This window comes from Geotrypetes seraphini, chromosome 7 (assembly GCF_902459505.1).
Source record: "Geotrypetes seraphini chromosome 7, aGeoSer1.1, whole genome shotgun sequence".
Taxonomy (NCBI): domain Eukaryota; kingdom Metazoa; phylum Chordata; class Amphibia; order Gymnophiona; family Dermophiidae; genus Geotrypetes; species Geotrypetes seraphini.
Window position 1 is genome coordinate 12,060,885 of NC_047090.1, and position 24,342 is coordinate 12,085,226.

The 24,342-nt window shown below is 45.0% G+C and overlaps 1 protein-coding gene across 3 annotated transcripts; it reads right to left on the reverse strand.

The window, feature by feature from the left end:
* Nucleotides 1-2,918: 2,918 nt before the first annotated feature.
* IKBIP (IKBKB interacting protein) lies at nucleotides 2,919-23,917 on the reverse strand. 3 transcript variants are annotated; one of them, XM_033952940.1, is made up of 3 exons: nucleotides 23,785-23,917; nucleotides 23,219-23,336; nucleotides 2,919-3,694 (listed from the first exon to the last, which is right to left on the reverse strand). In XM_033952940.1, the coding sequence occupies exons 1-3, from the start codon at nucleotides 23,826-23,828 to the stop codon at nucleotides 2,945-2,947; spliced, it is 912 nt and encodes a 303-aa protein (XP_033808831.1). In that variant the 5' UTR covers nucleotides 23,829-23,917; the 3' UTR covers nucleotides 2,919-2,944. The 3 variants fall into 3 exon arrangements, with proteins under 3 accessions (XP_033808831.1, XP_033808829.1, XP_033808830.1); XM_033952938.1 differs by lacking the exon at nucleotides 23,785-23,917 and adding an exon at nucleotides 23,448-23,773; XM_033952939.1 differs by lacking the exons at nucleotides 2,919-3,694; nucleotides 23,785-23,917 and adding exons at nucleotides 19,112-20,401; nucleotides 23,448-23,778.
* Nucleotides 23,918-24,342: the final 425 nt, after the last annotated feature.

Consider the following 24,342-nt stretch of genomic DNA (forward strand, 5'->3'; position numbering starts at 1 on the left):
AGAATCCTGAGCGCTGATTTCAGAAGACGTTAAGTCTGGCGCTCAAAGTTTGGGCGGGGAGATCGGCAATGAGACCGATTCTCTGAAGGACACACCTCCTTGATAGAGTTGGGCTTAACACCAATGTTTCGGGTGACCATTTGCAGGACTTGGCCTTTGTATCTCCCTCCTGCACAGAACCAGAGGACCAGATAGAGTCAAACACAAGCTTCCAGAAAACAATAGAAACCAGAGAGCAGAATTAAATATTGAATATCGTCAGTGGGGTTCCACTGCTGCTCTTTTCCATATTTATAAATGATCTGGAATAACAAGCAAAATGGCATTTTGGGGCAATTCTGTACAGGGTCCTAAAAGATGACCAAATCCGAGCACTACCATTGTAGAAGGGTATCTGAGTGCCATATTGGCAGCTAGGCACACAGCTTAAGCTGAGGACCCCCCTCCCTCTCTAAACCACTTAAGTGCTACCTTATTAAGCTGCACCTGAATCCCATTTCTAGGTCCAAAGTGCTAAGTAACTTATGGCACATTATAGAGAAAGGCCTTGTGCATTCAGGGAAGAAGAACCCAAAGATTACCTAAATGATGCAGGTTCCACATTAGGAGTCACCACCCACAAAAAGGATTTAGGCGTCATCGTTGATATTTTAAAATCCTCTGCTCAGTGGCGACCAAAATATTAAATAGAATGTGAAAGAATTATTAAGAACGGAATGGAGAATATTGTGTCTCCGTATCCATATGCAGCTGCGTAGCAAGAGGTGGCCCCCATCCGCTCCTTCTCCACCCCCCCACTACTGCGCACACTCCTTTCCCTTCCCCCACACCTGCTGCTGGTGCTAGCGTCGGCTCGTCCTCTGAAGTCACTTCCTAGGCAGAGGAAGAGCCAACGCTGGCGCGAACAGCAGATTGGGGTTGCTGCGAATGTTAAAAGAGGTACCGGGAAGGAGCACGCGTGCCGGCGCCCCCACCCTCCCTTACTACGCCACTGACCATGTGCAATTCTGGTCACTGTATCCAAAACAGATATAGCAGAATTAGAAAAGGGTTAAGGGGATGGCATTTGATATGCTGTCAATCCAAGTGGTTTACATATTTTTTAGACAGGTCCTTAACTTGTACCTTGGGCAATGAAGTGTTAAGTGACTTGCCCAGAGTCCCAAGGAGCTGCAGTGGGAACTGAACTCATCAGCTGCTCTAACCAGTAGGCCACTCCCCCACTCCAAGTGGCCTATGTTACTAACTTCCCCCCCTCCCTTAGTGTGAAGAGTTTGAGTCTCTGGTGACCAGAGCTGAGATTGTGATGTCATAATGCATCATTCCACCAATGAGTCAACCTCATCAGTGATGTCACAATGGCTTGATTGTATACGGTAAAGGACTTGCTATATTGCTTTTTCCGTGTGGGCAATAAAGTGTTAAGTGACTTGCCCAGAGTCCCAAGGAGCTGCAGTGGGAATTGAACTCATCAGCTGCTCTAACCACTAGGCAACTCTTCCACACAAAAGATTCAGAGAAAGCAGGAAATCAGCGCAGAAGGGGGTGACATACAGCAGAGAGCAGGCTCGGGCAGCCGGTTTGTGTGAATCACTGCCACTGCTGATTACAGAGATGTGCTTTGTGTTGGTGAGGGTGGAAGGCAGTCCACCTTTGCCATGGCATCAGGACTAAAAACACCATACCACACCCCAAATGCAAAGTGATGCATTTTGGGAAGAATAACATGAATCAGTTACAGATGCTAGGGTCCACTTTGGGGGTTAGCACCCTGGGTGTCATTGTAGACAATACGATGAAACCTTCTGCCCAATGTGTGGCAGTAGCCAAAAAAGCAAATAAGATGCTAGGAATTATTTTTAAAAGAGATGGTTATCAAGACTAAACGTATTATAATGCCTCTGTATCGCTCCATGGTACAACCTCACCTGGAGTATTGCGTTCAATTCTGGTCTCCTTATCTCAAGAAAGATATAGCGGCACTAGAAAAGGTTCAAAGAAGAGCGACCAAACTGATAAAGGGGATGGAATTCCTCTCGTATGAGGAAACACTAAAAAGGTTAAGGTTCTTCAGCTTGGAAAAGAGAAGGCTGAGGGGAGATATGATTGAAGTCTACAAAATCCTGAGTGGAGTAGAACAGGTACAAGTGGATCAATTTTTCACTCCGTCAAAAATTACAAAGACTAGGGGGACACTCGATGAAGTTACAGGGAAATACTTTTAAAACCAATAGGAGGAAGTTTTTTTCACTCAGAGAATAGTTAAGCTCTGGAACGCATTGCCAGAGGTTATGGTAAGAATGGTTAGCGTAGCTGGTTTTAAGAAAGGTTTGGACAAGTTCCTGGAGGAAAAGTCCTTAGTCTGTTATTGAAAAAGACATGGAGGAAGCCACTGCTTGCCCTGGAATGTTGCTACTCCTTGGGTTTTGGCCAGGTACTAGGGACCTGAATTGGCCACCGTGAGAACGGGCTATTGGGCTCGATGGATCATGGGTCTCACCTAGTAAGGCTATTCTTATGTTCCACCACAAATGGTGGACAGTGGTCCACAGTCTGGCAGGCAGAGCCTTGTCAGAATGGAAGACAGGGAAGCCCCTGAGGCTATCTATGGCTTTCTCTATGGCAGTTTTCAATGTTTCCTATTATAAACATTTTGTGATCTAAATGGTGTGCCAGCTACTTTACTGGTTGTTTGTACTGAGGATAGCTAGGGAAGGTGTCTAGGAAAAGGACTGATTTTTTTTTTTCTAGGACAAACACCTTCCATGGCTCCAGATGTTTCTCAGCGAACAAGCCTGACGTAAGGCAGTTTTGGCTTTGAGATTACAGGCTGTTCAGAAAGCTCAGTTTGTTTCACATTTTCCCTGGAAACGGTTGTTGAAATTCATAAAAATTGTCGTGAAAGTGCCAAAACGCAGTCAGAAGACATAATTATTTAATGACATTAATCTGAAATATGACTCACTTCATCTCTCATATTGTTCATATCACTTCTAACTGCAGACAAATTGGTAATTTTTTTATTTAGTGAAGTTATTTCAGTCTCTCTCTGCAACAAGTCAAGAGCCAGTTTCCCAATTCTCAGTGTAAGCTCATTTATCACTGGCTCCAAAAGAGAAAATTCACGTTTCAGATTGTATACTGTAGGTTTCAGGTCATTTGCAAAAGTCACAGTTCTTAGAAGCTTCATCCGGTCGCTTTCTAGGTCCAAGAGTTGTGTAGCATGTTTGCTGGATTGGCTTTCTAGCTCTGCTAACTTTTCATCCAACAGGTTCATTTTTTCTTCGTTCCTCAGAATGGAGCTCTTGAGTTGCATGACTTGCTCAATGCTGCCTGCCAGCATATCTCCGATACTGTGTACGGTCTTTCTTTCCATATTTTCCATCCTCATCTGCAGATCCTGCAAAGAGTCTGCCAGCGTTTTTGCATCCAGCTCCAGGCCAGAGATTCGACGCACATCAGTTTTCACAGCGGTGACTTTCAGAGACACCTCCTTAAGGCTGGATGTGGTTCTTTGCTCAATGTCAGTAGACAATTGGAAGAGAGAAGTCAGGTTCCGCTGCAGTTGCAATCTCTCAGCTGTAATCCTGCCCGACCATTTCCCCAAGTCAGTTACACTTTGCTGCAGACGACTTACCCGGCTCAGTGTCTGAAGGTCAGGTAAATGCTCCAGTGTGTTGTGATACTTCTCACACTACAGGGCAAGAAAGAAAGCATTAGCATAATACACACTCAAGTAAGACCTTGTTGGCCTATGCAGAGTAGGTACCGGATGGTGTGAATAACATGAAGAAAGACCTGGTGAAGCATGAAGAATGGTCTGAAATTTGGCAGCTAAAATTTAATGCTAAGAAATGCAAAGTCATGCATTTGGGCTGCAAAAACCAGAGGGAATGGTACAGTTTAGGGGGTGAAGAACTTGTGTGCACGACAGAAGAGCGGGACATGTGATAATCTTAAGGTGGCCAAATAGGTTAAAAAGGTGACAGCGAAAGCTAGAAGGATGCTAGGGTGCATAAGGAGAGGAATGGCCAGTAGGAAAAAGGAGGCATTGATGCCCGTGTATAAGACTCTGGTGAGACCTCATTTAGAATATTGTGTACAATTTTGGAGGCCGCACCCTTCAAGATGATATAAAAAGGATGCAGTCGGTCCAGAGGAAGGCTACTAAAATGGTGTGTGGTCTTCATTATAAGGCGTATGGGAACAGACTTAAAGATCTCAATCTGCATACATTGGAGGAAAGGCGGGAGAGGGTAATAAGATAAGAGATATTTAAATACCTACATGATGTAAATGTGCATGAGTCGAGTCTTTCATTTGAAAAAAAGCTGTGAAATGAGAAGGCATAGGATGAAGTTAAGAGGTGATAGGCTAGGCTCCGGAGTAATCTAAGGTGATAGGCATGTGGGATCTCTTAAGAGAGAGGAAGAGATCATGGGTACTGCGGATGAGCAGACTTGGATGGGCCATTTGGCCTTTATCAGCCATCATGTTTCTACGTTTCTAATCTGTAAATTAATGCCACCAATATGAGTTGCTGGGTTAATAGCAATTTCCAGTTAAAAAGTACTTGCATTTATTTAAAATTGTTTCTAAACTGCCTATCCACAAATCTAAGCGGGGAACAATAATCACATACAAAATCACACTAAGAGAGACAAACAAACACAACACAACAAAAAAACACAGCATAAAAAACATAGAACTGCACATCCTCAAGCTGTCACATGGCTTGCACCAAAAAAGTGCTTAAATAAAGTTTTAACCCCCCATACGTATATTTCCTCAGAAGGGACTGGTTGGATTCATTGTCTATTGCAATGCTTAATAAATTTATTTATTTATTTTTAGCTGTGGTACCATTTTAAAGTGATAAACCCCTCCTCCTGTGACCTCAGTCCTCTGAATTTCAGACTTTACTATCTCTAATCCCGATTCTATCATTCTTGGAGATTTCAACATTCATTTTAACTCTCCCAACCATCACAATACTTCAGAACTCTTAACATTAATCTCCGACTTATCTTTAATCCCCCTTATTACTATGCCTACCCATTCTGCCGGTAATACTATAGATATGATCTTTTGCCCAACTTCCATCAGCCACCTTTTTCAAAATTTCCAGCCCCATCCACTTCCCTGGTCTGATCATATCCTTATTACCTGGAAATTAGACCTCCCTATACACTCATGTTATACACAACAAAAAAAAAAACTTACAAGCTTCAAAATACTAAGGAACTAACACTCTCTGCTATTCAGAACTCCTTTAACATAAAACTCGAAGATTTCTCCTCCCTCCCTATTGATGAGCAATTCTCTCTCTGGGAAACCTCTACAAAATCTTTAATAAACTCTCTGGCCCCCCAACAGGAAAAAACCCATCTTAAGTCAGACTCAAAACAAAACAATAAAAAACCTTGGTTTAACGATAAACTTGCCCTTCTTCGTCGTCAACTTCGTTCAATAGAACAAAAATGGCGTAAAACACGCTGCAATAATCTTCTTAGCCTCTTTAAGGAAAAATCCTCCTACTACAAATCTGTCATTCAACAAACTAAGAAAGAATATTACTCTAAATATATCACCTCCACCCGCAACTCTTCTGCTCTCTTCAATTTAGTTCAATCGCTTTCTTCATACTCTAAAAAGAAACCCTTACCCTTAATCACACAGCAGACTGCTACCGAGTTGGTACTCTTCTTCGACACAAAAATCAAAGATATCAGATCCCATCTTGGATCTCCTCCTCCTGTTTCTCCTCTTACATCACCGATGACTCCACTCATGTACCATTTAGCACCTGCTCAAACTTCAAACTGCCCTCACTAGCAAATCTCCTTTCAATCCTTCAATCTTTAAATATTCCAAACAATCTCATGGAGAGCATCCCCCCTTCGCATCTTAAAAAATTATTTTCTTTCTTTGGTCCATTCATCCGGGAAATGGTATCCAAGTCTCTTTTCGATTGCCTTGTGCCTATAGCTTGGAAAACAGCCCTTGTTATTCCAAAATTGAAAAATCATAACTCAGATCCCTCACTACCAGCAAATTTTCGCCCTATTGCTAACTTTCCTATGATTTCTAAACTAACCGAAAAAATCATTCATAACCAACTTACAGAATTCATCGATAATACTCATGCCTTACATCCATGTCAAACTGGCTTCCGCTCTTCACATTTCACTGAACTGTCACTGCTAGGCCTAGTCTCAACTATACACTATTATCATGATCACCAAAAATCTGTTCTCCTTGTCTCTCTTGACCTGTCTGCAGCCTTCGACACCATCAACCACTCCCTCCTTATCAACCGACTTAAAGACTGTGGCATCACAGACCGGGCTCTTTCATGGTTTGTTTCATACTTTAACGAACGTTGTTTCAAAGTTCATGTAAAGAATGAAATTTCTTCCTCTATTTCACAAACCTATGGTGTTCCGCAAGGCTCCATTCTATCTAGAAACATAGAAACATAGAAATTGACGGCAGAAAAGGGCCACAGCCCATCGAGTCTGCCCATACCAATGACCCACTCCCTGACTTCTACTCCCCTATAGATCCCACGTGAATATCCCATTTCCTCTTGAAATCCAACACGCTGCTGGCCTCAATCACCTGCTGAGGCAGCTCGTTCCAATGATCGACCACCCTTTCGGTGAAGAAATACTTCCTAGCATCACCTTGAAACTTCCCTCCCCTGATTTTCAGCGAGTGCCCTCTGGTTACCGAGGGCCCTGTAAGACTGAAGATATCATCTTTCACCTCTATATGCCCTGTGATATACTTAAAGGTCTCAATCATGTCCCCCCTCTCTCTTCGCTCCTCCAGTGAGTACATCCGCAATTTTTTTAACCTTTCCTCATACGTGAGATCCCCGAGCCCCAAGACCATCCTGGTAGCCATACGCTGAACCGACTCAACTCTCAACACATCTTTCCGGTAGTGCGGTCTCCAGAATTGAACACAATACTCGAGATGGGGTCTCACCATGGATCTGTACAGTGGCATTATGACTTCAGGTTTTCTGCTGACAAAACCCCTCCGGATGCAGCCCATCATTTGTCTTGCCCTGGACGAAGCCTTCTCCACCTGATTGGCAGCCTTCATATCATCGCTAATGATCACTCCTAAATCACGTTCCACCGTGGTCCTGGACAAGGTTTCACCATTTAGTGAGTAAGTTCTGTGTGGATTTTTTTTGCCTAGGTGCATTACTTTACATTTTTTAGCATTGAAGCCTAGCTGCCAAGTTGATGACCACTGTTCCAATTTCTGCAGGTCTTGCATCATAAGGTCAGGAACACTGCCTTTGCCTACTATGTTGCATAGTTTGGCGTCGTCGGCAAACAGTGATATTTTTCCTCTAAGCCCTTGGGTCAAATCTCTTATGAATAAATTGAATAGAATCGGCCCTAAGACGGAGCCCTGAGGTACTCCACTCGTTACTGCTGATGTTTTGGAAGGGGTACCGTTTACCATTACCCTTTGAAGCCTACCATCTAACCAATCCTTTACCCATGCAGTGAATGTGTCCCCTAATCCCATCGATTTTAGTTTGTTCAACAGCCTGCGGTGTGGGACGCTATCAAAAGCTTTGCTGAAGTCCAAATATATCACATCCAGGGACTCCCCGGCATCCAGACGACTGGTCACCCAGTCAAAGAAATCAATCAGATTAGATTGGCAGGACCTTCCCCTGGTAAATCCATGTTGGTGTGGATCTCGTAAATTTTCTTCGTCTAGAATCTCGTCGAGTCTCTGCTTGATCAGTGTTTCCATGAGTTTGCACACTATGGATGTAAGACTCACCGGTCTGTAATTTTCTGCCTCTGTTCTGCAGCCCTTTTTGTGGAGTGGAATTACATTAGCTGTTTTCCAGTCTAGGGGTACTTTTCCCGTGCGCATGGAAAGATTGAAGAGCACGGATAGTGGTTCAGCCAGAACTTCACTCAGTTCTCTGAGTACCCTGGGGTGTAGATTGTCAGGTCCCATGGCTTTGTCTACTTTGAGTCTTGAAAGTTCGTGGTAGACACTACTGGGTGTAAACTCGTAATCATGAAACAGATCATTTTGGCTGTCTCTTATCTGTAGTTGCGGACCAGCTCCCGGCGCTTCACAGGTGAATACTGAGCAGAAGTATTCGTTTAGCAGTTCTGCCTTGGTATAATCAGATTCTGCGTAGTTTCCGTCTGATTGCCTAAGGCGTACTATCCCATCTTTGTTTCTCTTCCTGTCGCTAATGTACCTGAAAAAGGATTTGTCCCCTTTTTTAATATTCCGTGCCAGATCTTCCTCTGTTTGAAGTTTGGCTTCCCTGACTGCCTTTTTGACAGCCTTAGATATGACCAGATAGTCTTCTTTTGCCTCTCTTTTCTCAAGATGTTTGTAAGTGATAAATGCTTCTTTTTTCTTTTTTATGAGGTCCGAAATTTCCTTGCTGAACCATTGTGGTTTTTTGTTTCTCCGGCGTTTGCTTACTGTATTTATGTAGCGGCTAGATGCTTCGTTCAGGATGGATATTAGATTTGACCACATAGTTTCTGGATTGTCTGTTACTGCATGGTTTTGCAGCTCCTGATGGACAAAGTCTCTCATGTGGTCGAAATCTGCGCCCTTAAAGTTGAGGACCTTCGTTGCTGTGTTTGATTTAGAGAAGCCTATCCTGAGGTTGAGCCATACCATGTTGTGGTCACTGGAAGCCAGCGTGTCTCCCACTGATACTTCCGAGACACTGTCTCCATTTGTGAGTACCAGGTCCAGTATTGCTTTTTCCCTGGTGGGCTCTAATACCATTTGCTTGAGTTGTGCACCCTTAATGGAGGTTAATATTCTTCTGCTGCCACTCGTAGTCGCGGAGAGGGTGTTCCAGTCTGCGTCTGGCATGTTGAAGTCCCCTAACAGTACTGTGTCACCACGCAGAGTGATGTTCTCTATGTCCTCAATCAATTCCTTGTCTTTGTCTTCCTGCTGTCTTGGAGGCCTGTATACCACACCGAGGTAAAGGCATTTTTCTTTCCCTCTGGCCAGGTTTACCCAAAGTGATTCCCCTGTGTATCTAATCTCTGTGATCCTGGTAGTTTTGATATTATCCTTAGTGTATAGTGCTACCCCCCCTCCTAATTTGCCCTCTCTGTCCCGACGAAGTAGATTGTAGCCTGGTATAACCATATCCCACTCATGCGAGTCCGTGAACCAGGTCTCGGATATCGCTACTATGTCAAGGTCAGCATTCCTTATCTCTGTTTCTAGTTCCAGGATTTTGTTGCCCAAGCTGTGTGCATTAACATACATTGCTCTCCAAATTTGTGATGAGATGCCTATCCCCATTCGTGTGTCTCCTGTTTTTATGTGTATACTATGGGCACTTACCTTAGGCTCGAAAGTGTGGGATTTGCTTGCTTCCCCAGGGTGGATCCTTGCTGCCCTTGTATGTGTGTATGAACCCTCCCCCAACTTACCTAGTTTAAAGCCTTCCGAAGTAGGCGTGCTAGTCGATGTCCAAAAACTTTCTTGCCCTTCTTTGTTAGGTGTAGTCCGTCTTGTCCCTGTAGTCCTTGTAGCGCCTCTCCACTCTTATTCAACATTTTTCTCTCCCCTCTTCTTACATTAGCACAATCTATCGGATTCACAATCTTTGCCTATGCAGATGACATACAACTACTTCACCCTATCAATACCTCAAACATTTTAGAAATAAATGACATCAACAATAAATTGGACGCAATAAATGACTGGCTTTACACAAATAAACTCTCCCTCAATATCGACAAATTCTGCGGTCTTCTACTCCCAATCAACAACAGTGAGACTTTATCCGGTAAAATTTTTATCAAATCCATCCCTATAAAAATGGAATCAAAAATAAAACTTCTAGGAGTCATTATCGACAAAGAGCTCACTTTCCATGATCACATCAGTTCGGTAGCAAAAATTTGCTTTTTTAAACTTCGCCTTATCCGTTCCCTCATTTCAATTCTAGATACGGATGCAATTAAGATTTTAATTCACTCTCTAGTTATCTCCCACCTCGACTATTGTAACTCTCTTTTCAATGGACTCCCCCAAAAAGAACTCCGACACTTACAAATAATTCAAAATACAGCAATAAAACTCATCTATAAAACTGGCAAATTTGACCATGTTACTCCACTTTTGAAGGAAGCACACTGGCTCCCTATTACACACCGTATCACCTATAAAACCATTCTGCTCACCTTTAAAATAAGACTTTCCCCACCAGCCTTTATATCTTGATAAGCTTCTTATCCCACAAAGCCCAACACGCCTACTGAGGTCAGCAGATCAGAAACTTTTGTTAATCCCTTCCATAAAAGACTTCTTCTACACTAGGAAAATAAACTTCGCAGTAGTAGCTCCAACTCTGTGGAATGCTCTGCCACAGCAACTCCGATTCGAACATCAACTTGATTAATTCAAGATAAGCCTGAAGACTTTCTTATTTAGTGACGCCTTCTCCTGTATTTAGAGACCCTTTTTTTTTCCTTTCTTTCTCTTTTTTCTCTTTCTTCTCATATTTTTCTATTTTTTTTCTTTCCTTATTCAGCAAACCGCTTTTATAAAGCGATCCCGCCCTACATGTTTTACCCTCTCCCCTCTCTCTCCCTTCTTCTTTTAATATGTAACTCTCCCCTCCCATCTCCCTTTTTCCCTCACTTTCATGTCTGTCCTGTTTATGTCCTTCGTGTGCACTTTTATTAATTTTTAATTATTTATCTTTTTAAATTTTTATTGTAAACCGGCCTGATACTTGCTGATGGTCGGTATATTAAAACTCAATAAACTTGAAACTTGAATTCACACTTGAGCCTGTCATGTTGGACTATGCAGACCCATGATGCCAGTGTGCCCATTTTTTGGCTTGTGAGAGGCATTTAATGAGTTATAAATATGGGATAAGAGCTTCTTAGAATCCAAATTGCCTAACAGCAAGCATTCATATAATGTTTGCTCCTATGGAAATCTGTTCAGCTTTTCCAGTTTGAAGGTAACGCATAAGCTGATCCTCAAAACCATAAAATACTTCAGCCCTTTCAAAGAGCATCATATTTTAGCTGTACAAAACTGAGCCAACATTCTCTGCCTCTCTCAGCCTAGTATACAAAAATCAGAGATGCCGACCCTAGCTTGAGCTCGCTGGCACTATACCTGAATACTATTTCCCTGGTATAAGACTTCCTTAAAGTCCTGCACCAAGTCTAATTACTAATTCTTGTATGGGGTCTCCTCTCCCACACGTGATTTGAGCCTGTGCACAATCCAAAAGTGATGTGTTTTTAAAATCTGCACTTGGATGATCAAAAAGACAGGTCGTCCTATAATCGAACAGGGTTTTAGACGTATCTAAAACCAGCTTAGGCCTTTTCCCTGCCTCTGTGCGCCCAGAGCAAAAAGGGGTGTTTTGGGAAGAGTGGGCAGGGTGGGAGGTGGGCTGACCTACACTTAGTCATCTGGCAGCCATAATTGTAAATTTTGACAGGTTGCCTGGACGGAACTTATACATTTTGACTTAGACCTGATCGCGATTGCAGCAGGAAGGACGTCCAGCCCTCCTGCCCGAACCCGCGAACTCCCCCGCAATCTTCACCGGCAGGAGAGATGCCCAAATCTCTCCTGTCGGCACTCGTGAACCTCCCACCCCACCCTGAAAGTTCAACAGGAGGGCTGCCCAGTCTCTCCTGCTGACACCCTCTGAAAGTTTTTCCCCACCTGGGCCCCCCCCCACCACACCAAGGACACCCCCAACCTCACCCGGACCCCCCTCTAAGGAATCCCCTAACCTCATCCAGACACTGCCACCCGGACCCCCCTACCCTGGTTTAGTTGGCCAGCCGGCTCCAGCCTGCATCCAGCCTTCTGGCCCATAGGAGGGGCCTAGGGGATCTGGCCAATCAGAATCTTAGGCCACTCTCAATGCATCCTAGAATGCACTGGGAGATGGACCTAGGATTCCGGTTGGCCCAGGTGCCCAAGGCACCTCCTAAAGAAGAGCCATCTCTTCTCCAAGCTGAAGATCCCTAGCTGCTTTAGCTTTTCCTCATAGGAAAGTCGTCCCATCCCTTTTATCATTTTTGTCGCCCTTCTCTGTCATAAGAACATAAGCGTTGCCTCTGCCGGGTCAGACCAGGGGTCCATCGTGCCCGGCAATCCGCTCCCGCGGCGGCCCCCCAGGTCCATGACCTGAAAGTGTTCCCTACCTAACCTAAAATATCCATACCCTATTCGCTCAATGTCCTGTAAGGTAAACCTCTATCTGTACCCTGTTATCCCCTTCGCTTCCAGGAAGTCATCCAGTCCCTTTTTGAACCCCAGAATTGTACTCTGTCCTATCACCTCTCCGGGAAGCGCGTTCCAGGTGTCCACCACCCTCTGAGTGAAGAAGAACCTCCTTGCATTCGTTATGAATCTGTCTCCTCTCAGTTTTTCTGAATGACCTCTTGTTTTAGTTGTCCCTGCTAGTCTAAAGAATCTGTCCCTCTCCACCTTCTCTATGCCTTTCATGATTTTATAAGTTTCTATCATGTCCCCTCTCAGTCTCCGCTTCTCCAGGGTAAAGAGCCCCAGCCTGTCCAACCGTTCGGCATATGAAAGGTTCTCCATACTCTTTATCATCCTCGTTGCCCTCCTCTGGACCCTCTCGAGTATTGCCATGTCCTTCTTGAGGTATGGCGACCAGTATTGGACGCAGTATTCCAGATGTGGGCGCACCATTGCTCGATACAGTGGCAGGATAACTTCTTTTGTTCTGGTAGTGATACCTTTTTTGATAATGCCCAACATTCTGTTCGCTTTTTTTGAGGCCGCTGCACATTGTGCCGCCTGCTTCATTGTGTTATCCACCATTACCCCCAGATCTTTTTCTTGGCTGCCTTCCCCGAGTACCCTCCCTCCCATCGTATAGCTGTACATGGAGTTCCCCTTCCCTATGTGCAAGACCTTACATTTCTCCACATTGAAGCTCATCTGCCATTTTTTTGCCCACTCACTCAGTTTGTTCAGGTCGCTCTGCAGTTCTTTGCATTCCTCAACAGTTCTGGCCCTGCTGGAGAGTTTTGTGTCATCCGCGAACTTGATAACTTCGCACTTTGTCCCCGTTTCTAGATCATTAATAAATATATTGAACAGCAATGGTCCCAGCACTGACCCTTGCGGAACACCACTTGTGACCCCTATCCAGTCAGAGTAGTGCCCCTTTACTCCTACCCTCTGTTTCCTGTCCGCCAGCCAATTTTTGATCCATCTGTACACGTTCCCTTCCACCCCGTGACTCCACAGTTTCTTCAGTAAGCGTTCATGGGGCACCTTGTCAAAGGCTTTTTGGAAATCTAGATATATAATGTCTACTGGGTCACCTTGGTCCAATTGCTTACTTATCCCCTCAAAGAAATGCAGTAGATTTGTCTGGCATGATCGGCCTTTACAGAAACCATGCTGGCTCGATCTCATCAGATTATTTTTTTCTATATGCTCATTGATACCTTCCCTGATCATTGATTCGACCATCTTCCCCGGAACAGAGGTTAAGCTCACCGGTCTGTAGTTTCCCGGGTCGCCTCTCAATCCTTTTTTGAAGATCGGTGTAACATTCGCTATCTTCCAGTCCTCTGGGATTACCCCTGTTCTCAAGGACAGGTTGCAAATATGCTGCAGTAACTCTGCTGTTTCATCTCTGAGCTCTTTCAGTATTCTCGGGTGGATCCCGTCTGGGCCCGGAGCTTTGTCGGTTCTTAATCTATCTATCTATCTGCCTGAGAACGTCTTCGAGGCTTACCTCCATGCATGATAATTTCCCCTCTTGGTCTCCCCTGAAGATTTTTTCCGGTTCTGGCACACTGGATGTGTCCTCTATTGTAAAGACCGACGAGAAGAACTTGTTTAGCCCTTTTCTGATTCCGCTATATCTTTTTATTTGATACCACACGCCACACTCAATCCATACATAATACTAAGCCACCTTCAGCAAATGATCTAGCACAGCATTTTGATTCAAAAATTATAAACCTAAGAAACAACTGTTTGACAAACAACATAGGTGCACAACAAATAGCCAACATACAAGGAAACGAAATACCAGCGGGTATGAATAATTATATCAAACTATATAACAAGTACACTAAATCACACTGCATTCTGGATCCCTGTCTCCCTGACATTATGAAAGCAGCCCCATTAAACTTTAAACAAACATTGTGGAACTATCTGACCGATAATTTTAAAAATGGAAAATTCCTAACTAATCACGGTCACATTATAATTACCCCAATTCCAAAAAATCGTAAACAATCCTTAGCATTGGTAACCAACTATAGACCAGTAGCATCCATCTCACTCTTCGTAAAAATCATGGAAGGTCTGGTACATACCCAACTGATGGAATACCTTGATCAGTTCTCTCTTTTACATGAAACCCAATCTGGCTTCAGACCTCCGTTTAGCACCGAGACAGTGATTGTGGTGATCCTGGATTACTTACGCTCCTTATTCAGCAAGGGCCATAACGCCCTGATCATACAATTTGACATGAGTTCAGCCTTTGACTTAGTCGATCATGAGAAATTGTTACAATGCTTAGACGCAATTGGCATCAGAGGTGAGGTATTAGACTGGTTCCAAGGTTTCCTTATGTCCCGCACCTATCAAGTACGTTTCAATTACAACCTCTCTAAAACCTGAAGAAACCCATCTGGCGTTCTACAGGGGTCACCATTATCCCCACTGCTCTTCAATGTTTACATGTCATCACTAGGCGCACAGCTGGCCCAGCGAGGCATAAAATTATTCAGTTACGCAGACGACTTTAAAATCATTATCCCGTTCACTACTTCTCTCTGAAGCTAACTCCATGGCAACAGAAGTACTAAACTTGATGGAACAATGGACAACAGAATTCAGACTGAAGCTTAATCTAGAAAAAACTAAATTCTTTGTGGCCTCGCCACACCCACTTGTCACACAACATCACTATGCATCAACAAACTCAGCTACCCTATTCAACCTACAATGAAGGTTCTGGGGATAATACTGGACCAAGGCCTAACCATGAAAGACCAAGTGAGCTCCCTAGTCAGAAAGGATTTTTTTACTCTCTGGAAGCTTAGGTCTATTAGAGCATACTTTGATGCTTCATCATTCAGAATTCTGGTACAATCCCTAATACTAAGCCATCTCGATTATTGTAACAACGCCCATCTGGCAATCTCCCAGAAGAACATGCAGAGACTGCAACTGGTGCAGAATGCGGCGGTCAGGTTGATCCTTGGGTTGAAGAAGTCCAATCACATAACTCCTTCCTACCGACTCCTACACTGGCTGCCAATGGAGGCATGTACGAAGTTCAAGCTAGAATGATTTTGCTTTACGGTACTATCCGGTTTAGTCCCTAAATATATAATTGACCTCTTCTACTTCTCAACCAATAGACATAAGAGAAGTACACACCTGAAGTTCATCTCCTGAGGTTGTAAATTTAAAAGACACCATCAACATCTTCTCTCTTACCAGGCAGCATTATGGGCAAAGACCTGGAAAAACTAATTATAAATGCAAATAACTATGGTGAATTTACCTGTTCTTGAAATACCTAGGTAGCGGATCTGCACAATCTCTCCCATCACAATCTCCAAGTGCCGTACATTGAGAGATTGAAGAAACTGGGCCGCTTCTCCCTTGAAAAGAGGAAACTGAGAGGGGACTTGATCGAAACGTTCAAAATACTGAAGGGAATAGACTTAGTAGATAAAGACAGATTGTTCACCCTTTCCAAGGTAGGGAGAACGAGAGGGCATTCTCTAAAGTTGAAAGGGGATAGATTCTGTACAAACATAAGGAAATTCTTCTTCACCCAGAGAGTGGTGGAAAACTGGAATGCTCTTCCGGAGGCTGTTATAGGAGAAAACACTCTCCAGAGATTCAAGACAAAGTTAGACAAGTTCCTGCTGAACCAGAACGTACGCAGGTGAGGCTGGACTCATTTAGAGCACTGGTCTTTGACCTGAGGGCCGCCGCGTGAGCGGACTACTGGGCAGGATGGATCACTGGTCTGACCCAGCAGCGGCAATTCTTAGGTTCTCAATCCCCCCCATTACAACTGTTCCCTTAAACAGTTAGCCACTATTCTTCAATTATGTAAGCTCTACTCAATTTGTAGCATTTTTCTAATCATTGTAAACCGCATAGAACTTCACGGTCCTGCGGTATATAAACTGTTATTATTATTACTGGGCTAGATGGACCATTGATCTGACCCAGTATGGCTATACTTATGTAGAGAATGACACAGGGACAAGGTTTGTCCCCATCCCCGTGAGCTCTGCCCTCATTTGCACAAGCCTTGAACACTTACGATTTGACATTTAAATCGTTTTATTAAAGTATGAAAAAGCACAATATTCTGTACAACTGTTCATAAATCACAAATAAGAGCCTTCCATTTCAATCTGGTTTTGGTACAACTTTCCCAAAGATTTGGTTACATCTGCTTTTACATCATCTGGGAAGGTAATTGGATTGTCTTTCAGACATGGGGTAGAAGAGAACCTAAAATGTGTAATGGAGGAACAGGAAAATAAGTGTCTGTCTAATATTGGAAATGTTCCTCACTTTTTTTTTTTGTTTCCAATTGTGCCACTGTGGATTAGGGCTTTTTTTTTTTTTGGGGGGGGTGGGTCTATAAGAATCCAAGACCTTGGCAGGGATTGGTTTTGATGCTTTGCTCTCTGCTGTGGATTTTCAGGTAGGCGGGGGGGGGGGGGGGAGGGAGATTTTTGGATTCTACTTCCAGGGAGTGGGAGTTGGGGGGCTGTTGGCTTTATTCAGTTACGAAATTTGATGATATAGGATTTCTTTACCGTTCTGTATTGTTGAAGTTCTGTTCGGCTGGAAGGTCTCTATTTCTGAATTTGTGACCTCAATAAAAAAATTGTGATCGTCAATAAAAAATTGTTTGAAACTAAATGCTGGAAATGTTCCTTGATGCCAGCAATGATGGCTGAATCTGTTGCAATAACAGTAAGATGCTTAAGCAGCTGGGCACATGATGGAAGGACGTTGGAGATGGTAGGAATCTGATCAGCAGACAAGACTCTTATTGCCACATCAATGGCTTGACAAGACACAAATGATGTCATTTAACAGTAGTTCATTTAAATCCAAAAGCAGTTTCTGCAAGGTTGGTTTTTTTTTAATCAATTAATTCCGTTGCCAGTTGGCTAAGAAGTGTTAAGATTTTACATAATGACAAGGGGACAAAGTTTGTCCCTGTGGGCTCTGTCACCGCCCCATCTCCACAAGCTCTGTTCCCATCCCTGTGTAATTCTCTATTCTTATGCTCTTAGGTAAAAGCCTTTGGTCTCAGAACACCAGAATTATAAACTGAAGGACAAGTGGCTACAAATGAAGAGATGCCCAGAGAAAGAATAGAGGCCCCTCCAAAGCCTGAGCATGACCTGCTCTTTGAACAAGCTCCTATGGCAAGGAACTACAAGAGTGAAACAATTTAAATCAAAATGGCAGCGTCTGAAGTCACCTTGTCAACCAGGTACCTAAGTAGCTGTCAGAGTTCAAAAACCAGCAAATTCAGGCCAGGGGGTGGAGCTTAGGAGTACGTGGGGCAGGTCCATCACCCCCAGAGCAGCTGTCATCAAGGTGCAGAACCCAGGGACAGCAGACAAGGTCATGGAGGTCAGCGTACTGGGAGCAACAGTAAGCAGGATACAGAACCCTGTAATAGCAGACATGTCTACCCGCCCTGAGAGGTTACAGAGTACCAAAAATATTTAAGAAGCAAGCACCTCCTCTTTGGTACTGACATATTATTCAATAGAATACTACGGGACTTCCTTTTTGCAGCTCGTTATCAGTAAGAAGTATCTAGCACTTGTCTTCTAGATCAGTGTTTCTCAACTTGGTCCTGGAATACCCCCTTGCCAGACAGGTTTCCAGGATATCCACAATGAACGGTTGGACAGGCTGGGGCTCTTTACCCTGGAGAAGCGGAGACTGAGAGGGGACATGATAGAAACTTATAAAATCATGAAAGGCATAGAGAAGGTGGAGAGGGACAGATTCTTTAGACTAGCAGGGCCAACTAAAACAAGAGGTCATTCAGAAAAACTGAGAGGAGACAGATTCATAACGAATGCAAGGAGGTTCTTCTTCACTCAGAGGGTGGTGGACACCTGGAACGCGCTCCCCGGAGAGGTGATAGGACAGAGTACAATTCTGGGGTTCAAAAAGGGACTGGATGATTTCCTGGAAGCTAAGGGGATAACAGGGTACAGATAGAGGTTTACCTTACAGGACATTGAGCGAATAGGGTATGGATATTTTAGGTTAGGTAGGGAACACTTTCAGGTCATGGACCTGGGGGGCCGCCACAGGAGCGGACTGCCGGGCACGATGGACCCCTGGTCTGACCCGGCAGAGGCAACGCTTATGTTCTTATGTTCTTAATATGCATTAAATTGGGTTCATAGACAGTGGAGCGCAAGACGTCAGCACGCTGACAATTCGGCGCAAGACAGAAGCGCGCTGGGGAAAGAGTAATTTTTAAAGAGCTCCGACGGGGGGTTTGGGGTGGCAACCCCCCCACTTTATTGGTTAGTGTTTGCGCTGCTGTTGGAGGGGGGTTCGGGGGGGTTGGAAACCTCCATTATAGTGAACACGGAACTTTTTCTGATTTTTTTCAGGAAAAGTTCCTTTTTCTCTATAATGTGGGGGGTTTAACCCCCTACACCCCCCCGCAACGGCAGCGCGAACACTAACCAATAAAGTGGGGGGGGGGGGTTGCCACCCCAAACCCCCCGTCAGAGCTCTTTAAAAATTACTTTTTTCCCCCGCGCGCTTCCGTCTTCCACCAAATTGTCAGCGCTCGATTGTCGGCGCGCTGGCATCTGGCGCGCAATTATCCCGTCACCATTAAATTGATTTGCATACATTGCCTGACTGGCAAGGGGTGGCACTCCAAGACCTAGCTGAGAAACACTTATCTAGATAAATGGTTTGGGACGATAACTTTAGCAAGAACAGGAACCATCCATGTAGGGGAAGGGAGTGAAGGAACACGGAATAGATCCATGCAGGCAGGATGGTGGCTATGTACAGGATGGTTTATTAATCTTGTTATACTGCTCATTCATTTTACTGGTCCAAGCGGTTTACATGATACAATCAAAAAAACAACAACAAAAAAGAACTCCATTGGTAGATAGAATAGACCTAACTCACGCAACAACAAACATACAGGAAAACATTCACTTCTAAATGAAATGATAATGTGAAAATTTCACATTATTGCCGACTGAGAACACACAAAATTATTTCAAAAACATGGGTTAATGCAGATTGGATTGAATCTTGTCCAAATGCTTCTTAAAAAAAACCCGTTTGTACTTGGTGAAGTCTGTAAATTATTGGGCGTACAAAGATTACAGGGCTCGGACTGGGAAGGCTCAATATTCGGGAGAAGCCGCATTACTTATCAATTTCTCAAAGTTCTCTGGTGGACCCTTCTTCCAAAAGCACAAAATAAAAAGCAGAATTGACATTTTCTAAACATTTCTGAAAGTTCACCGATATTTTCTCTCTCAAAAGTCCTTATGTCTTTGCTTTTACTGTTATTCTCACATCGGAAAGTAGCAGCAGGAGGCGAGGAAAGAAAGCCCAAGCCAGTGGCACCCTTCAGCTCCTGCTATGCTCTTTCCAGGGCCCTTTGAATGTTCGTGGTCTCGGCCACAGCCCTCCGCATGTTCTTCTCCATATTCATTGTCTGGCTGGCGATGTCATCTGTCCTCTTCTTCATGCCCATTAGCTCCTTAGACACTCGTAGGATGCTGAGGACAGCGTGTTCAATAGTTGTGAAATGATTTCTACACTCAGACTCTTTGGGCCCAGATTCGGACAGTCTTTGGGTCAAGTCTGTGTCTCTAGCAGTCAAAGTGTTCTGTTCTGCTTCCAGCTTCTTAGCCCTTTTACTACCTTGCTCCAGCTGATTCTTTACCTGAAGCAGCTCATTCTCTTCCTGCCTTCTTATTGTCTGAATATTTCTTCTAGTTCCATCCTCCAGTTCTTTAATCCTTTCAATAAGCAACTTCACGCCTTGCTCTACAGTATTGATTTTGGAAGTGGTGTGGTTGTGGATGCTTTTCACTTCCGATTTTAAGTTGACAAGCGAGAGGTCCACTTTGTCTTGATGAAGTGTGCACGTGTCTGCAGTATTATGTAGCTTTTCTTGCAGGTTCTGGAGGTTCTGCAATATCTTCTCCTGTGAGGCTTGGAATCCATATATGGTGCTACGGACACGGAATACATGATGTTCCAAATGACTGACTAAGGCGGCCGAAACTAGAACTTCCTGCATGTGGTCTTCTGAAGCCCCCAACTGCAGTTATAACACAAAACAATGGCCAGGATGCTTAGTACTTTTTGCAATTAGAAAGCTCAAGGACAAACATTAGAGAGAATACTCATATATTGACAGCACTGACATAACCCTTCCTTGATGCAAACCAAATGCTATTCCAACTATTTTTGAGATCTGGCTTGTATTTTTCAAGAAAGAAAATTCTTCAGAACAGCTCTAAGTACTGTTAATCAGCAAATGAGTAAGTGTCTAATCACAAGAAGGTGAGTAAGGAGTCAGAAGGTTATGCAACTATTGCGGAAATCACCATAGAAGGCCTTTTGAAACAATATTAGTACCTCAAATTTAATCCGATATGAAACTGGTGGGCAGATTTAAGCAAAGGGGCGAAGCATTATTTATCAGTTTCACCCTTGTGGGAGCGAGTGGCCATCACCCCCGTCCCACTAAACCCCAGGGACTCCAGTAAGCCCAGGGAGGGCTGGAGGTCTGCCAGGGAGAACACATTTTGCCAGGTTAGACCCTTAAGGGCGGGCTCGGGCCTCAGGGGGAGGGTACAAGTTTCAAGTGTATTAAAATTTGATATTCCATCTTATCAAAATCCAAAGCGGTTTAACAAAAATTTTAAAATAGTATATGAAAACATCATATAGGGGAAAAGAGCACAACCACATGTTCGGAACTTGCCCACCTATGGGACAGTTGCTGTGAGGGGAGGGGGGGGCAGGCACTGATGCTGGGATTGGTGAAAAGCAGAACTGCAGGAAAAAAAATAGTCCTGGAGGCATGATAGACATCAAGTCATTGCACAAGACTATATTTTGAGGACTTAGCTAGACTGGAGGTAATATGGAGAGTTTAAAAAAGTTGTAGCAACTTCAGTGCCTGATATTTTTGGTGTTTCTTTAGAGCTAAGGGCGATTCTGGAAGATGAGCTACTGTGCTTCCTCTTCACATAAGGATGAGTATGAGGATAACATGGGGAACAACAGGCTGGTTAGTCCGACTCCAGTAGTAAGCAAATGAATGACACATGTGTGCTTTCTGGAATCCAATGGATTGTGGCATCCAATTCAACGTGGTTTCACCAGTGGCAGTTTTGGTCAGACAAATCAGTTTGAGTGAATGACCAGAATACAACCGGGAGAGATCACTAGATGTGGCTTACTTGGATTTCAGGAGAGGTGTTTAAGGACACTTTTGTAGAAAAGCAACTTATAAATAAACCAAGTGCCTTCTGCCAGGTCCCAAAATAACTGTCTGGTTAGTAAATGGTTGTGTGGGAAGTGACAAAAGGTTAACACCATTTCTACTGACCGTCACAAGGCTAAACGCAGTTACCGTGGGTTGTACGCAGATTTTACTGGCCGAGCAAGGCAGAAAGGGGTCGAGTATAGAAACATAGAAAAAAGCAAGAGAAAAGGGCTATAGCCCACCAAGTCTGCCCATTCCAAGTATCCCCTCCCCTGAATTTCCTCCCTTAAAGATCCCACGTGAGTATCCCATTTTCTCTTAAAATCCGTCACGCTGCTGGCCTTTATCACCTGGAGTGGGAGTCTGTTTCTATAACCATAAAGCCCTATGACCTCACAATGCAGATGTAAAGAGCTTTAGCCAATAGGAAGAGGAGATGCAAATGTTAAGAGCCTTAGCCAATAGGGAGAGGAGGAGATAGTGGATGCTGTGGCCATTTGGCCTTTATCTGCCATCATAGAAACATAGAAAAAGCAGCAGAAAAGGGCTATAGCCCACCAAGTCTGCCCATTCCAAGTATCCCCTCCCCTGAATTTACTCCCTTAAAGATCCCACGTGAGTATCCCATTTTCTCTTAAAATCCGTCACGCTGCTGGCCTTTATCACCTGGAGTGGGAATCTGTTCCAATGATCCACTACTCTTTCGGTGAAGTATGGGCACATAAGAGCATTAAAATGAACCGTAATGAGGCCTTCCGCAATTTCCTGGAGGAAACAGTTACTTTTGACATATGCAGAATGTGAAAACATTTCTGGGGTAGTGTAAAGGGTTGGATGACAGGATTTCATATCCTTTGGATTTAAAATGCCTTATTTTGCTTTTTCCTTCAACTAAACAGTACCTGTAAGTTTAAAACACAGAACTAAAAGCAAAAAGTGCCAACACACATCTGTGGCTATTACACATTACATTTTTGTGAGGCTCATAAGCCACTGACATGTCTCGGAACTTTTGTTTTCACACGGACATTTGCCACTGAACTTTTGTGGGCTTGTGTCCAGCAGGTATCCCTCGATGAATGTGCAAGTTCTGCTTGGCAGTTGGAAGCTCCCAGTAGAAATCACAGGCAGGACCCTCAAATTTGATGGAATATAAATTTGCCTTAAAAAAAGAAATCTTGCAAACATTGGGGGAAAAAAAGTCTAGAGTTTGGCAACTATGCTCTAACGCAGGGATCTCCTTGAGGGCCGCAATCCAGTCGGGTTTTCAGGATTTCTCCAATTAATATGCATTGAAAGCAGTGCATGCAAATAGATTTCATGCATATTCATTGGGGAAATCCTGAAAACCCGACTGGATTGCGGCCCTCAAGGAGGGACTTAGAGACCCCTAGATTAGAGTGTCTATGTCAGGGATGGGCAACTCTGGTCCTCGAGGGCCGGAATCCAATCGGGTTTTCAGGATTTCCACAATGAATCTGCATGAGATCTATGTGCATGCACTGCTTTCCAGGGTTTTTCTGGGCGATTGGATCAGAAGGAGAAAAGGAGGCTGGTGAAAGCTCGTTTGAAGGGTTGTGGAGAAACTTTCCAGGGAAGGGATGGAAAAGAAGAGCCTCTTTCAGGGCCATTTGCAATTACCTTTTCGGAGACAACGTGGAGCCTCTCCTTCAGCGCCTCCAATTGCGATTCTTTCGTCTGCAGCAGCTGGAGGCGATTCAGAACATCTGCACAACTGGCCGACCGCTGGAACATCAGCCTGAAAGAAAGCAGAGAAAGTTGAGGCAGCAGCACCGAAGCTGCCCCCCCCTTGCATGTTGCAGGAAGAGGAGCAGCTCTCGGGGGGGGGAGGGGTCTCGATGCCACTCACCCGGCCAGGAGCCCGCAGGCCGCCACGCTGAGCAGGCAGAGCACCGTGCTCGGCTCCAGCCCCCGAGAGCCCCCCGCCGGATCGCCGCTGGCGCCCTTCGCCGCCCTCCGCCGTCGCCCCTCCGCAGACATCGGGCAGCCGAGCAGAGTCCCGGGAGCAGCGCGCGCGCGCGCGAGGGGCGGGGCCGCGTCGAGGGAGGGGCGGGGCCAAGCCACGTAAGGCGTAGAGGGAAGACGGCGAGGCGTTCCGGCTCCGAGAAGAACGTGGCGGCTCCGAAACAGCAAAAGGAATCGCCTCCTTGCAGCGTTTGCCAAGACCGGCAAAAACGTCTCCTTACGTTTGGAACCTGCGTTGTCTGCGCGCGTCGCGCCATGCAGACATCGGGCAGCCGAGCAGAGTCCCGGGAGCAGCGCGCGCGCGCGAGGGGCGGGGCCGCGTCGAGGGAGGGGAGGGGCGGGGCCAAGCCACGTAAGGCGTAGAGGGAAGACGGCGAGGCGTTCCGGCTCCGAGAAGATCGTGGGGGCTCCGAAACAGCAAAAGGAATCGCCTCCTTGCAGCGTTTGCCAGACCGGCAAAAACGTCTCCTTACGTTTGGAACCTGCGTTGTCTGCGCGCGTCGCGCCATGCAGACATCGGGCAGCCGAGCAGAGTCCCGGGAGCAGCGCGCGCGCGCGAGGGGCGGGGCCGCGTCGAGGGAGGGGAGGGGCGGGGCCAAGCCACGTAAGGCGTAGAGGGAAGACGGCGAGGCGTTCCGGCTCCGAGAAGATCGTGGGGGCTCCGAAACAGCAAAAGGAATCGCCTCCTTGCAGCGTTTGCCAGACCGGCAAAAACGTCTCCTTACGTTTGAGCCTGCGTTGTCTGCGCGCGTCGCGCCGTCCCAACCCGGCTGCCATAC

Excerpts from the sequence above, each read along its gene's own strand:
- IKBIP (XM_033952938.1), bottom strand. The coding sequence starts at position 23,578 with ATGTCTGCGGAGGGGCGACGGCGGAGGGCGGCGAAGGGCGCCAGCGGC. Across the intron at positions 23,337-23,447 it reads GCCTGCGGGCTCCTGGCCGG|GCTGATGTTCCAGCGGTCGG; the intron begins GTGAGTGGCATC and ends GCTTTCTTTCAG. Across the intron at positions 3,695-23,218 it reads TCCACGTTGTCTCCGAAAAG|TGTGAGAAGTATCACAACAC; the intron begins GTAATTGCAAAT and ends CTTGCCCTGTAG.